Source organism: Prinia subflava, chromosome 27 (assembly GCF_021018805.1).
Source record: "Prinia subflava isolate CZ2003 ecotype Zambia chromosome 27, Cam_Psub_1.2, whole genome shotgun sequence".
In the NCBI taxonomy this organism is placed as follows: Eukaryota; Metazoa; Chordata; class Aves; order Passeriformes; family Cisticolidae; genus Prinia; species Prinia subflava.
In genome coordinates this window covers 2,702,264-2,718,259 of record NC_086273.1, presented here as the reverse complement: position 1 = coordinate 2,718,259, position 15,996 = coordinate 2,702,264, and the positions used below count along the sequence as shown (strand labels likewise).

At 54.0% G+C, this 15,996-nt stretch overlaps 2 protein-coding genes across 2 annotated transcripts in view; both read right to left on the bottom strand.

Moving 5' to 3' along the window:
* Window positions 1-15,996, bottom strand: part of LOC134562336 (zinc finger protein 664-like) — a 455,591-nt gene that overhangs the window by 117,336 nt on the left and 322,259 nt on the right.
* Window positions 9,724-10,656, bottom strand: LOC134562280 (olfactory receptor 14C36-like). Its single transcript, XM_063419665.1, has one exon. It carries the CDS (start codon window positions 10,654-10,656, stop codon window positions 9,724-9,726), a length of 933 nt encoding a protein of 310 aa, XP_063275735.1.

The window sequence follows — 15,996 nt, the reverse complement described above, 5'->3', positions numbered from 1 at the left end:
GGTCAGCAAAACACACTCACCCTTCAACAGCCCCATCTGGCCTGTGCCCAAATCTGACAGAGAATGGAGATTGACTGTGGACTGTCGTGCCTTGAATGAAGTGACTCCACCACTGAGCGCTGCTGTGCCAGACATGTTGGAGCTCCAGTAGGAGCTGGAGTCCAAGGCAGCCAAGTGGTGCTATTGACATTGCCAATCCATTTTTCTCCATTCCTCTGGCTGCAGAATTTTTCCATTCCTCAGGCCTCAGTTTGCCTTCCCGTGGAGGGGAGTGCAGGACACCTGGAAGCCACTGCTCCAGGGGTGGAAGCACAGTCCTACCACCTGCCATGGACTGACTGAGACTGCACTGGAAAAGGGGGAGGATCCAGAACATCTGCAGTACATCAATGACATTGATGGGCACACAACATCCCCTTTCCAGTGCCCCTCCCTGCCCTCTTTGCAGACTGGTTCCAGCTCTGCCCTTCCCAAGGTCCCAAGACCCTCTGGGATGGCTCTGCCCTTTCCAAGGGCTTTGAGAGAGGTCCCACAGTGACCCTGCCCAGCCTTCTCAACATCCCTGACACCAAAGGCCTTTTCCACATCCCACAGTTCCAGGTCAGTACCCAGAACACAGCACAGCCCTGTCCAGGTCCTCGGAGTGGTTCAGAAGGGAGGCAGCTGTGATTTCTCCACACAGAGCCCCACCCCAATGGTCTCTCTGTGCACTCTTTGGCTGTCCTGAGCATTTTTCCCTGGAGCCTCCCTGCCCTGAGTGTTTCTCTCTGTGCAGTCCTAAGCACAGCCCAGTAAAGAATTCAGGTGGTTTCCCAGGGGATGTTACTCTCAGAGTGAAGGCGCCTCAAGGCACTGTTTGTGCCATTGGCATTGTGCCCCCTGGAATGCTGCTGATGGTGTTTGTGCTCCCTGGGGTTCATCTCCCCACACACACACGAGGCACTGCTGAAATCTCCTCAGCACACAGCAAACATGGACTGCTGGCCTGGTGCCTTGGTGTCCCTCCATGCAGGGACAAACAACCTCCTGCAGGTACAGGTGAGATGCCTGTGCTGGCAGTGGTGGTTGCAGGGGCTGGTGTGGGACAATTGCCCTGGGGCACCTTCCCAGGCTGTGCCCAGAACAAAGACACAGCCCAGGCCCTGCTCTGCTGCTCCCTCAGCTCCATGCCAGCAGCTCTGGCTGTGCCAGGACACTGCTGTGTGCCCCCTGCACACTCCCCCTCTGCCCCAGGCACTGGGCTTTGCTTTGCCAGGGCATTCCTGGAGCACATTGCTGACAGCAGCTCTGGAGGAGAGCAAAGCCTTCCTGGCCTGCCCTCAGAAGATGCCCTTTGCTGCTGCAGCTGCTGTGCTGGAGCCCAGCTGTGTCCCAGCAGTGCCCATGGCCTGTCCCTGCCTGTGGGCACAGCAGGGACACGCAGCAGGACAGTGACCAAGCTGCCACAGCCCTGGGGCCTTACAGCCACAGAAGGGCTGGCAAGGAGAGGCTGCAGCTGGGAAGAGCAGCTGTGGGAAGAGGCAGGGCCATTGTCCCTGGCTGTGCTGCTGTGCTGGGAGTCTCTTCTCTGCACCTCTGCTCACAGGTAGTGCCCCTGCAGAGACACAGAAGGGCTCAGGAAGCATCTTGGACACACAGGGCAGAGTAGGACACTTTATTTTACATCAATGCACAGTGATCATGGCTCCTCACTGTCTCTGCTTAACACAAGCATGGTGGATACTGTGTGGGAAATGGATTTGCAGAGAATTCTCAAAGCCTGACAGAAGGCTCACAGAGTATGCATCTGTATGCAAACTCTGAGATAAAATATGCTGACTTAGGAAGGCCATAGAATAGGACAGACATTGTTGAGTGAGAAATTGAACTAGAAACAATTTCAAATGACCTTGCAAATAGACTAAATGTTTTGGAGAAATAGAATTTAAAAAGTTCTATTGTAGTAGGACCCAGCTGAGGTATTTTTAGATGATTGGCTTAAAAGCTTTAGCAGAATTGTGTGGTAAAAGCTGATAGGCCAAAAAAAATTTCAATATATTGTAACTAAGAAATAGTTGGATTCTCATTCTGATTGCGTAAATGGTAACAGCTGTACTGTCTCACCCTACTCATTAGAATGAAAATGGAAAAAAAAAAGTCTTTAAAAATGCCTCTCAGAAGCCCCTGGGTCAGAAAAAGGGATAGTCTGACAAAATTGATGTATTGATGCAGCAATACTACAATACTGTGACTAATGGCATCCCTTTATGGAAAATATACTAAAAAAAAATAAAAAAAGAAAAAAAGATAAACTAGAATACACCAGAAGAACTACAATGAAGACACATGGCACAAAGCAGTCTGGGCCTTGAATGAGTTCCATTCTGAATGCTGTGCAGAAACAAACAGGTACTTCATTGTTTCTGAAAAGCACAGGGTGTTCATATTCCTCAGGGCATCCTCAAGCTCCTGGTTCCCCAGGCTGTAGATGAGGGGTTCAGTGCTGGAGGCAGCAGCGAGTCCAGAAGTGCCAGTGCCAGATGCAGGGATGGCCCCAGGCTGGCACAGGTGACCTTGAGGCTCTGCAGGGCCCAGGCCCAGCGGCTGTGCCAGAGTCAGGGCTGAGGTCACACTCTGTGGGCTGGGGCAGAGCCCAGGCACAAATCAGCCCTGGCCCAGCAGCTCTGCAGTGGTGGCCACCAGGCCGGGTGCCCAGGGAGCCTTCTGGCCATGGCCTGCAGGGAGCTGCTGCTGCTGCCAAGGTGCCTTTGGTGTGCCAGGCTCTCCCTGCACAGCTCCCAGCACGGCCCTCTGCCCTTGTGCCCGAGCCCTTCCCTGTCTTGGGGCTGGCCTGGGGCTGTTCCTGCAGCGGGGCCTGGCCTGGCCATGGCACAGGAAAGGCAGTTCCTGCTGCAGCAGGAGGCTCTGCCTGCAATGGGCTCCAACAACCCCAACAAGGCCCTGCTTGCAAAGCCCCCAGGGGGAAATGAAGAGCAGGGTCATGCTGCTTTTGGGGTGAATAATGCTGAACCCAGCCTGACTCCTCCATCCCAAAGTTCCACATCCTGAGAGGGAGCTGAAGCTGTGGCAGAGCTGGTCAAATCCCCAGAGAAAGGAACAACCAAGGGACACCACTGAGAGCTTCTGCAGAGCTGCTGAGCTGGCACAGCCTGGGCACATCTGACTGACAGGGCAGCAGTGCAGACTAGAAAAGCCCCGTCCCAAATTTTAACTGCAGCATCTCCTGACATTTCCCTTCTTGGGGCGTGTGGAGATTCCTCCCTGGAGTGGGGACACCCCTCAAGGTCCCTGCCTGAGGCAGAGCTAAAGAGATTTACCCCCAGTCATTGGTCTGCAGAAGTGAAACCCATCTCTACTTAATAACTGGATTTGCTTTAATACAATTGCTTCAAAATTGCTTCCTAGAGCAATATATTAGAATAGATGTTACAGCTCCTAATCTGTGGAGTAAATAATTCTGATTAACACCTTTTTGTCTAATAATGATCACAATCAATCATATCTATATCTATATAAATACTTCTGGTTTGCCATCCTTAATGTTATGGGACAATGTTGTACAAATGTTCATTTCCACCTGTATAATCCTTTACACATAAATCCTTGACAAAGTCTGCGCCTGGGATTGGATGCAGGCACTCCCAGGCTCCTCTCACAGAAGAAGTTTAGAAAGCCTGGGGCCCCTGCTTTGGGGGAGTTTGGGGGGTAAAATTGGGGTGTTGGGGTCCCTTCTGCACCTCATGACCCAGCAGGAGCTTCTCTACTAAACTGTGCCTGAAGCTGCCACTCTGCCCATGACAGGAACCCCTGTGAGTGTCTGTGACATCCCAGCTCTTTGGCAGCCTGGACACTCCTGGGATGTCCCCTGGAGCCCCTGTGAGTGTCTGTGACATCCCGGCTCTTTGGCAGCCTGGACACTCCTGGGATGTCCCCTGGAGCCCCTGTGAGTGTCTGTGACATCCCAGCTCTTTTGCAGTCTGGACACTCCTGGGATGTCCCCTGGAGCCCCTGTGAGTGTCTGTGACATCCCGGCTCTTTGTTAGCCTGGACACTCCTGGGATGTCCCCTGGAGCCCCTGTGAGTGTCTGTGACATCCCGGCTCTTTGGCAGCCTGGACACTCCTGGGATGTCCCCTGGAGCCCCTGTGAGTGTCTGTGACATCCCGGCTCTTTGTTAGCCTGGACACTCCTGGGATGTCCCCTGGAGCCCCTGTGAGTGTCTGTGACATCCCGGCTCTTTGGCAGCCTGGACACTCCTGGGATGTGCCCTGGAGCCCCTGTGAGTGTCTGTGACATCCCGGCTCTTTGGCAGCCTGGACACTCCTGGGATGTCCCCTGGAGCCCCTGTGAGTGTCTGTGACCTCGCTGTTCTTTAGGAGCACAGGGATGTCACCACTGGACTCCTGACACTGACTGGGACAAATTGGCTCCTTGGAAGTGTAGAGACACCTCTGTTGTCCCTGTGCAGCCCTGTGACTGTCACCTCATGACCCTTAGGAAGATTAAGGACCCCTGGGATGTCACCATGGAGCCCCTGTGACTGAATGTGACCAAAGAGATCTTCAGGAGCCAAGAGGCCCCTCAGATGCCACCATGGAGCCCCTGTGCCTTCACGTGAGCTCACAGCTCCATAGCAACTGGAAACCCCTAGAATATATTCAATCTCCTTTGCTGAGAATGGGTCTTCAGCAATGTGGAAGTTCCCTGATGAATTTTCATTCTCCAGAGGCTTGTTCATTCTTCGGCTCTTTGGTTCAGGAATTCACTGCCAAAGGCTCATTAATGTTTCAGAACACCGTAAAAAAGACAAGCCCCTGGGAATAACTTAATTATAAGCCTTCAATTCGGATGTGGTTAATTGTACAGATTTCAGAAGTGTGTTCAATGAAAATATGCTACATTATTTTAAAATGCAGGTTTGGTTTTTTGGGTTTTTTTTTGTTTGTTTGTTTGTTTTGTTTGTTTGTTTGTTTGTTTGTTTGGGGGTTTTTTTGGTCTGGTTTAGTTTTGTTTTCCTGTTTATAGATTGATATCAGCAATCTCTAGTTGATATTGATTCCCAGCACCTCCAAAGACACTCTCAATATATCTGAAAATCAAGACTCGTCATGGCTGGCAATCAATCACACTTTGTCCCTACCTCCACCCCATCATTTCCCTCATCCAACCCCTAGGACTCAGAGCAGCCTTGTGAAAATCTGAGCTTTCTCCACTCCAGGCTGTGCCTGCAGCTTTCAGCTCCTTGGCACCAACTCCCACCTGCTTTCCTTGCAGAAGGAGCTGCCCGAGACACTGAGGGATGTTCATTTATTGTCAGCCAACAAAACCAAGGGAAGGCACAGCTCCATGGAAAACACAAGTCCAGCCAGTGACACAAAGAGAGGGGAAGATGAGAATTTCATCTCCTGCAATTGCAAAGTTCCAGGAAATTCCTGGTCTGTCCTGGTGAGAAAACTTCGACATTTCTTCAAAGTGCTCAAATGACCCAGCTAATGAAGATGTGCTCATGCACCTCACATGCTGCAGGTTCCCTACAGCCCTGCAGGGCTCCTGTCCCATCTGCTCTGCCCCAGTCTAAAACAGGGACCAGCATTGTCCCAGGATCAGTAGAGAGCTGAATTGGAAAGGACCTCAGCAAGTCAGCAGCCCAGGCTGTCAGAAACTGGGTCACACCAAGTGGTTCAAGGCTTGATTTGGTGTGGATTGGAAAATCCCAAAGGACAGGGAGGAGGCAGCATCTCAGCACCTGTCTGAGCCCATGGGAACAAAGGTTTCCTCCTGTCCTGGCTGAACCTCCCCTCTTTCACCCCATCCTCATTGTCTTTTGTCTCCCACCAGGCCCCCGGTGAAGAGCCTGGCTCTGTGTTCTCCATCCCCTCCTGGGTGGCACTGCCAGGCTGGCATGAGGAGCCCCTCAGCCTTCCCTGCTCGGGGCTGGACAAGCCCAGCTCCCTCAGCCTCTGCTCACAGCCAAAGGGCTCCAGCCCCACCTTGGAGCCCTTCCCTGCCCCTGCTGCAGCTGCCAGACATCTTTCCTGCCCTGGGGAACCCAAGCCAGGCCACAGTGCCCTGGATAATGCAGGTCCTTGATGTCCTGGTGACACAGCCCAGCCCCTTGTGCCCGTGTCAGGCTCTGGGGTGGATCCTGTGGAACATCCTTTGGTGGAGGCTGTGGCTGCAGGAGCACCGGGGGGATACCGGGGGACAGGGGAGCCCGCTGGGCATGAACAGCATTGGACTTGTGTGGGGGGAACTGTGAGGGGGGCTGGGGCAGAGTGACCAACCCAGTGACCTCACACAGCCCCCAGTGATGTCACACAGCCCCCTGTGATGTCACACAGCTGTCTCTGATGTCATAACCCACTCTCCGATGTCATACAGCCACCCTGTGATGTCACAGCTGGCTCTGTGATGTCACAGAGATGCCCTCTGATGTCACCGCTGATCAATGACCTCACATAACCCACTCTGTGATGTCATAGCCCACTCTGTGGCCTCATGTTACCAGATGATAAGTGGTCTGCAGCTGGTGAGCTCACACAATGCTTGTTCTTCAAAACCACTGGCCCATGGGAACCACACAGTGCCCATTGTGTAAGAAGGGGAGCTGGAAGTTCACCAGCCTCAGTGTCCTGCCAGCTCAGCCAGGCCACCTGGAACATTGGGGTCTGTGACCAACAGGGACCACCAGAGAGACCCCCAGGACAGAAGAGTGCAGGCAAAAGGGGAGGGGAAATACATTAATGATTTCAGGGAAACGATTATCATATGTTGTTAGTCTGGGACAATCAATGAACATGTATCCAAAATACAGAATAGAAACAGAAACTTTCCTGTACTCAGCATGCACAGCTTTGGGAGGAGCTATCCCCCATGCTACTAGATGAATAAAGAATGCTTCTTCTTAATGCTACATGGGTGTTAAGGAGTTTTTTATTTTATCAGATTTTTGGTCACACTCCCACTGCCAAGGAAAGCTCTGTCTGCTGCTGTTCACAAACAGAGAAGGGCTGGTGGGAGATCAGTGTTGGTAAGAGGCTGCCTGGGGAACAGTGACCATGAAATAATCAAGTTTCCAATATTCTGTGAAAGAAAGAGGGGCATCAAGAAAACTACACTGCAGTTTCAGAGGGCAGACTTTGGCCTATTTAGGATGCAGATCAGGAGAGCACTGAATAAAGTACTGGCTTTATTAAAGGAAGAAAAGCCTTTCAAAACAAACGGATCCAGGAAGGATGGACACATGACAAGAAAGTAATCATAAGGGAGAAGGAGCAGCCTGTCCTGGTGTGCCAACAGATGAACCAAAGAAGAAAATTACTTCTAGAAGACAAAGAAAATGACTGGTTTTGCTGGGCATGGAGGTTTTGTAGAATCTCAAGAGAAAAAAAAAAAAAAAGGTGCATCACATTTGGAAAGGTCGGGTAACTCAGAAAGAGTTCAAGGATGATTTTAGGTCATGCAGAAAGAAAATTAGAGAGGTGAAAGGTCAATTGCGGCTAAATTAGGCCACTTCTCTAAAAAATAATAGAAAATGTTCATATAAATTAATTCTTAACAAAACATGGGATAAGGAGAATCTCTACTCTTTTTTGGATGAAGTGTGGAATATAGTAATTAAAGATGAGGAAAAGGCTGAGGTAGTTTTCACTTTGTTTCCCTCACTTTTCAAAAAAAAAAGAGGTTGTCCTTAGGATGAGTGTTCTCCAGAGCTGGTAGATGGACACAGGAAGCACAAGAGCCCCCCTGCAATCCAGGAGGAAGCAGCTGGGGACCTGCTGAGCTACTCAGATGCTCACAGGTGTCTCTGGGACAAGATGGGATCCATGCTAGGGGCATGAGGGAGCTGCTGGATGAGCTCCCCAAGCTGCTCTCCTACATTTCTCCTCAGTCCTGGCTCAGCAGGGAGGGCCCAGAGGCCTGGAGGTGCCAATGGGAGCCCATCCCCAAGAAGGGCTGCAAGGAGGATGTGGGGAACTGCAGGCCTGTCAGCCTGCCCTGGGTGCCCAGCAAGGGGATGGAACAGATCCCCTTGAGAGCCATCCCAGGGCACCCCCAGGATGGCCCAGGGATCAGAGGCAGCCAGCGGGGATTGCAATATCTGCACTGAGGATCTGCAGGAGGGGATTGAGTCCAGCATCAGCAAATTTGCAGGTGACACCAAGCTGGGTGTGAGTGTGGATGTGCTGGAGGGTAGGAGGGCTCTGCACAGGGCCCTGCACAGGCTGGATCCAGGGCCCAAATCCAACAGGCTGAGGCTGAACAAGACCAAGGGCCGGGTCCTGCACTTTGGCCACAACAAGCCCTGCAGTGCTCCAGGCTGGGGACAGAGTGGCTGGACAGTGGGCACGCAGAAAGGGACGTGGGGCAGTGCTGGACAGCAGGCTGGACATGAGGCAGCAGTGTGGGCAGGTGGGCAAGAAGGCCAATGGCTCCTGGCCTGGATCAGGAATGGTGTGGGCAGCAGGAGCAGGGCAGGGATTCTTCCCCTGTGCTGGGCACTGGTGAGGCTGCACCTCGAGTGCTGTGTCCAGTTCTGGGCCCCCAATTTAGGAAGGACATGGAGGGGCTGGAGCGTGTCCAGAGAAGGGCAACAAGGCTGGTGAGGGGTCTGGAACACAAGTGCTGTGAGGAGTGGCTGAGGGAGCTGGGGTTGTTTATCCTGGAGAAGAGGAGGCTCAGGGAAGACAAGGCGGTGTCAGGGCACAGGTTGGACTTGATGAGCTCCAAGGCCTTTTCCAACCTTGCTGATTTTGGGATTCTCTGAAACCACCCTTGGATCAGCTGCAGGATAAGCCCTGGGCCTCCTCTTGAGAAGGTGCAGCAGCCCAGGTCCCTCAGCTTCTCCTCACAGCCCCAAAGCCCATCCTGTCAGTCCTGCAGAGCCTCTACAGCCCCTCCTCATTGCCCAGAGCAGGGAGCCCCACAGGCAGACACAGCAGGGCAGATGTGCCCCCTGGCCTGTGGTGCCTCTGTCAAAGGAGAAGCAGGACAAATTTCAGGAGCCTGCAGAGAATTCCTGAAACACTTGGAGGATGATCCTACTCCCCAAAGGACGTTCCCATTGTGGGATTCTGTTTGTCCCCAGCCTGCCCACGGCCAGCCTGGGGCTGCTGACGGGGCTTTTCTGTGCTGAGCATTGGCCTGGCCGTGTTGTGGAGAGAGCCTGGGCAAGGAGCCTGCAGCCCCCAGGCCCTGGCCTGAGGCGTCAGCGCTGCCCCAGCAGTGCCCATGGCCTGTCCCTGCTGCAGCCCCGGCACTGCCACCCCCAGCCCTGTGCCCGGCCCCGAGAGCACTCAGGCCCTACAGCAACAGCAGGGCCAGGAGGGCAGCAGGGCGGGGCCACGGCAGCAGCACTGGCAACACCAAGTGCTGCTGCTGCTGGGCACAGCTGCTGTGCCAGCACTGATCTGCCCCAGCTCTGCACACAGACATTGCTGCTGCAGCCACACAGAAGGGAACAAAAGGCAGATCCCCTCTGGGGATTTGCTGGGAAGTTCTTTAGTTTGTTTAAAACCACTGAATGTGCAGCATCTCATTGGCACAGTCTAGGTCCAGAGGGGTGGTGGAGAGAAACAAAATGAGAAGAGGCAGAAACAATGACATTTCATTGTGGGCAAGATTTGAGCTGTAAAACAAAGAAAAAGAACATCAAAAATGAAATCATGAAGAACTATCAAAGATTACTTCTATTACTAGTGATTTTCAGAAATTGGCCAGCAGTTTAATGCTTCGGAAATCGCCCAGTGATCGGTCTCCACACTGCAGCCTTGAGCTCCTGGTTCCTCAGGCTGTAGATGAGGGGGTTCAGGGCTGGAGTCACCACTGAGTACATAATTGAGAGTGACAGATCCAGGGATAGGGAAGAGATGGAGGGGGGCTTCAGGTTGGCAAAAATGCCAGTGCTGAGAAACAGGGAGACCACGGCCAGGTGAGGGAGGCAGGTGGAAAAGGCTTTGTGCCGTCCCTGCTCAGAGGGGATCCTCAGCACAGCCCTGAAGATCTGCACATAGGAGAACACAATGAACAAAAACCAGCCAAATGAAAAAGACACACTGAAGACAATAAGTACAACTTCCTTGAAATAGGATTGTGAGCAGGAGAGTTTGAGGATCTGTGGGATTTCACAGAAGAACTGGCCCAGGTCATTGCCCCTGCACAGGGGAAGGGAAAATGTACTGGCTGTGTGCAGCAGAGCATTGAGAAAGCCACTGGCCCAGGCAGCTGCTGCCATGTGGGCACAAGCTCTGCTGCCCAGGAGGGTCCCGTAGTGCAGGGGTTTGCAGATGGACACGTAGCGGTCGTAGCACATCACGGTCAGGAGGAAATACTCTGCTAAAATGAAAAACAAAACCAGAAATAACTGAGAAACACATCCTTCATAGGAGATGTTCCTGGTGTCCCAGAGGGAATTGTGCATGGCTTTGGGGACAGTGGTGAGGATGGAGCCCAGGTCGCTGAGGGCCAGGTTGAGCAGGAAGAAGAACATGGGGCTGTGCAGGAGGTGGCCGCAGGCTACGGCGCTGATGATGAGGCCGTTGGCCAGGAGGGCAGCCAGGGAGATGGCCAGGAAGAGGCAGAAGTGCAGGAGCTGCAGCTGCCGCGTGTGTGCCAATGGCAGCAGGAGGAAGTGGCTGATGGAGCTGCTGTTGGACATTTGCTGTCTCTGGCCATGGAGTCCTGTGTAAGTAGGAGACAGTGACAACTCAGTGGAGACTTTCCTGAGCAATACCGAAGCCCTTTCTCTGAGCCCTGACCTTGCCCCTCTGTGTCACCCATATTTCCGTTTCTCAGAGCCCTTCCTTCAGCCCCGTGCCTGGAGCTCTGCTGGGATCTGGTCCCGTTGCTGTGATAAGCAGGGGCTCTGCCCATGGAAACTGAGGGATCAGCCTTGCTCTGCAGCTGTGGGGTCATGGGAACAGGGACAGGGGCCAGTCCTGGGGTTGGACTTCACCAGCGCAAACTGCTCCTGAGGCAGAGGAGCTTGGCAGCATTTCCTTTCCCTGGGCTAAGAAATGTTGACAGCCCAAGGAACTTTCAGAGTGAATCCTGCCGTGCCCAGGGCGATCAGAAAAAACTGTGACTTGCACGATCATGGGCTGTAACTCTGTATAGGGTGATGGGAACTGCTCTGTCCCTCCATCTGTGCCTATCTGCCGTTTCTGAGATCCAGGGCAGTCACTGTGTTCTCCTTAAGATCAGCCTGACACAGCTGAGAGCAGAAGGACCCACAGCAGAGCAAAGTGGCTCAGCTTTTCTCAGAGCCTCAGCCCCACTCCTGGCCAAGGACACTCCTGTCCCCCAGTGTCCCCTGGAGGCAGCTCACAGCTTGGATGGCATCCCCAGGACACACCAGGGCTCCTGTCCATGGCACTGCTGGAGGAGAGTCAGCTCATTCCCAGCCTGCCAGCCTGCCCTGCCCAGAGCTCCCCGGGGCAGAGGGAGCTGGGACACCCCATTGCTGTGCTCAGCCTGCACAGGACGAGCCCCAGGGCTGGGCCTGAGCCTGCAGCTGGAACTGCCATTCCCAGAGAGCCCCTCAGCAATGCCAGGAGCACCTGGGCAAGGCAAGGAGAGAGAGAGGCAGGCCCTGAGGAAAAGCCTTTCCCTGGCCAGGCCTGCACAGCCCCTGCCAGGCAGCAGCAGTGCAGGACAGTGGCCCTCAGGCCCTGGTCAGCAGGGAATGGGCACATGGCAGGAGAGATGCCCTTCATCTCTGCTGCTGCTCTGCCGGCCCAGGAGGGCACTGAGGGCCCCGAGCCCCTGGGCTGAGGGCTGTGCTGGCTGGGAGGGGACAGCAGAGCTGTGCTGCTCAGGGCAGTGTCTGCCCTGCAGGGCAGGGCCGGCAGGTGCCACATCTGCCCTGCAGCAGGGCTTCCCTCAGCACTGCCTCCCTCCCTCCCTGCCCAGGGCTCTGCTGCTGGAGCTGTCCCAGCCCGAGCTGTTCCTGTGGCCCCAGGCTCCTTCCCTGCCAGTGCTGCCAGAGCCCAGCCCAGCCCTGGGCCAGCTCTGCCCTGCAGCTGCTCGGGGCTGCAGGGGTTAAAGAACAGCTCCCCCAGGCCTGGGCACCATGGAAAGGGGATGCTGGATGCATCTGGAGGCTGGGGGGGGTGCAGGCACTTACTGAGTTTCCCAAGAATCTTCAGTGTGATGGTTTGAGAGCTTCAGCCCCTGCTCTACCTTGCAAAGCTGAGTTTCCATTTCCACCAAGCTGAGCCAGGGAAAAGTGGGAGCACAGATTCAGGAAAGCAGAGACTCAAGCAGGAAACTCCTGCTTTGATGTGTTCTTGACAATTTCCCTCACAAATTATCTGGGCATGAGTTGGAGCTCTGAGCAGCCCTGGCCCACACAGCACCCTCTCCACAGCAGCAAGACCTGCCCTGGCAGCAGTCACTCCTTGCACCCACAGCTCCCCTCCAGCATCCATGGGGAGCTCCCAGGCAGGCTGAGAGCTGCCCCTGGCAGGTGGCACATGCCCTGGGCTGGCCTAGAGCCCTCAGGGCTGCAGCACCTGCTCTGCACCACAGCCCTGGGACGCCCTGGCTGCAGCCCCAGCTTCAGCCCCTGCAGCCGTCCCTGGCAGCAGGAGCCGTCCTGCCCTGTCCCTCTGACGGTGCCCAGGGCAGCCCTGCTCTGGAGCACATCCTCCCCCAAAGCAGCAAGGGCAGCAGAGCCATCCTTACAGTCACCTCAGTGCTGTCCTGGCTCAGCTTCAGGAGATCCCTGCAGCCAGAGACTGACTGTGTCACAAGTGGTGAAGATTTCTCCATGAACAAGTTCAAAATTTTCAAAACTTATGAAGATTTCTTCATGAAAAATCTCAGAATTGTCCTTTGTGTTTCTTGGAGCCTCTGTCTGCTTCTCTTCTCTCAGGTACCTGCAGGCAGTGCCCTCAGCCCTGCTGGGCTGGGAGAAGAGCATCTCCTCAGGAGAAATGTCTTTTTAAAGCCCTTCCTGGTTTCCAGAATCTGCCCCTCTGCCAGGAGCCCGACCCAGCTCAGCAGCAAAGAAAAAGTGCAAGGACTTTAATGAGCCTCTTGGGGATTTGGTGTTGTTTACATCAGACTCAGTCCCTGAGAGAGTGTTCAATAAACTTCTCAAGAACTCAAAATTGAACTAAAATACTGAAGTTTCTTCAAGTTTAATTGGTCCCACTAAGAGACAAGACTGAGAAAGTGTCTCCAGGTTCTAGTAGGAGCAGAACACTGCAGGAAGTGATGACAGGTGGGGACAAACAAGGCAAAGGTGTCTCTGATGCTGAACAAACCTGGATGTGTTTCAGGAATGCAAAGGGCCAAGGCCTGAGCCCCAGCCCCTGCCAAGGCAGATCCTGTCCCTCCCTCCTTGCTCAGGGCTCTTCCCGGCCCACTGGGATGTGGGGATGTGCAATGCCAAGGGCAGCACCATGGGGCGGCCCCTGCCAGGCTGCTGAGCAGGGACAAGGAGGCAATGAGGCCCCAGGCCTGCAAGGGTCACTTGTTCCCTCCTGATGCCTCAGGCCCAGGGCCAGCAGCCATGGCCCAAGTGCTGCAGGAGTTGGCTGTGTCAGGGCCTTTCAGTTGCTGCCCATGCCTGTGCCCTGTGCAGCCCAGGCTGTGCTACGGTGTCCATGCCCTGCGCCTCTGTCCCTGCAGGCTGTCGTCATCCCCCGGCTGCCCCACCTGGCTGGGCCCTTCCTTTGCTGACAGCTCTGCGTCCTGCCTGACTCTGCCTGGGCACACAGAGCCTTGGGCTGCTCCAGACTCCTGCTGGGGGATGTGTTACACCACAGCCCTGCCCTGGCAGGGAAATTCCTTTCTCCTTGTGTCCAGTCTGGGCCTCCCCAGCTACACTTGGCATTAATTCATTTTTCTCTGGCTGTTTTCCACTAGGTGAAAAGGATCCACCATCTCTGAAACCACTCTTTAAACACTCTCATGGCTCTCCTCCACTGTCCTCAGCCTCCAACCCAAGGAGCACAGAGCTCCATTGTCCCTATAAAGTGGTCGTGTGCCTGAGGCCTCCAAACCCCACCTTGGGAGATCTCTGGGCCCTCTCCAAGGGCAATAGAAAACATTCTGCTCATAGTCCAATAAAATCACCAGAGGACAGGGCCAGTCCAGCCTCTGTGTCCTCACAGCTCTTGGCTTGGAACAATCTTTGGATATATGCAATTTAGAAGGCCAAATTCTAGATTTGGTCATGGTCCCTGGACAAGAAATTTGGTTCTTTTCCACAGGAGGGAAGGAAATGAGCCCCAGTGTTTCAGGGACAGATGAGAGGTGACCACCAGTGGCCAAGGCCAGCCAGATCTTCCAGGTTTTTTTTTTTTTTTCTGGGATATACCCTTAATTAGAAGAAATTTTGTAGGAATAGTATTAATTTTGGCAATGGGCATCTAAAAAGATGGATGTTTGTTTTCCATAGCAAGGAAAGCACAGAGCCCCAGGGCTCCAGGAGCTGATGAGAGGATGCCCTTGACATTTCAGGATCAGCCAGACCTTTCAGGTAGCCCCTGGGAGGCCAAGCCAGCCAGACCTGTTCCATGTTCCCTCGGTTCCACGGGGCCCCACAGTGTCCCTATAGTCCCTTGCTTCCATGAGGCCCTGAGGTGTCACAATGTCCCCTTGGTCACACGGGGCCCTGAAGGCTCTGAATGGTCTCCATGGTTCCATAAGGCCCCACAGAGTCACAGTGGTCTCTGGGTTCCATGGAGCCCCGCTGTGTCACCGTGGCCCCTTGGTTTCATGGGGTCCAGGGGTGCCACAAGGATCCCCTTGGTTCCATGAGGTCCCCACAGTGTCCCTGTGATATCCACAGCAAGGAAAGAACCCAGCCCCAGGGTGGCAGGGGCAGTCACCAGAGGCCAAGGACAGCCAGACTTGACAGTACTGGCAGATTTTGCCCAGCAGCAACCCTTGGATATACAGAATTGCAGAGGTGGAATCCCAATTACAGACATGGACACCTGGAAGAGAAAGACGGTTCATTTCCACAGGAAGGAAAGCATGGAGCACCGGTGTTTCAGGGCCAGATGAAAGGCGGCCATCAGAGGCCTGGGCCAGCCGGACCTCTCTGTCCTGGTAGCTTCTGTCTGAAAGAAACCCTTGGGTACAAGGAATTTTGGAGGTGGAATCCCAATTTTGGCCATTTCTGCATAGATAAGAGTGACGGTTCTTTGCCGTAGGAAGGAAACCTCAGACCCCAAGTGTTTCAAAGGCAGAAGAGGAGAGAGCTGGCTCCTGGGAGGCCAAGCCAGCCAGACCTATTTGTCCTGGCAATCTTTGGTAAAGGAGGAGTCCTTCGATATATGGAAATTGGGAGGAGTAATCTCAATTTTAACCACAGACACTTTGAAAAGGAAAGTTCCTTCCCTTTGGAAGGAAAGCACCGAGTCCCAGTGTTTGGAAAGCAGGTGAGAGGGACCCCCAGGAGGCCAAGGACAGCCAGACCTGTCTGTGCCGGCAGCTTTTGTCTGGGAGCTATCCTTGGATATAGGGAATAATCCTTAGATAAGATAAATTCTGGAGACAGATTCCTGATTTTGGCCATGGGCACCAGGTCCAGATGGATGATGTTTTCCCATAAGAAAGAAACTACATGGTCCCAGTGTCTGAAAGACAGAGGAGAGGTGGGCCCCAGAGTGGCCAAGGCAGCCAGATCTGTCTGTCCTGACAGATTTCATCTGGGAACAATCTTTGCATATCAGGAGATTTGGAGGAGGAATCCCAGTTTTGGCCATGGGCCCCTGGAGGAGAAGGACAGTTCTCTCCCATAGGAAGGAAAGCCCAGAGCCCCAGTGCTCCAGCGGCAGAGGAGGAGCAGCCCTCAACATGCCAAGGTCAGCCAGACCTGTCAGGTGGTCCCCAGCAGGCCCAGCCAGCCAGAGCTGTTCCATGTTCCCTTGGTTTTGTGGGACCCCACAGTGTCACAATGCTCTCCTTGGTTCCATGAGGCCCTGGAGTGTCACAGTGTTCCCTTTCACTTCTGTAGTGTCACAGTGGCCCCTTGCTTCCG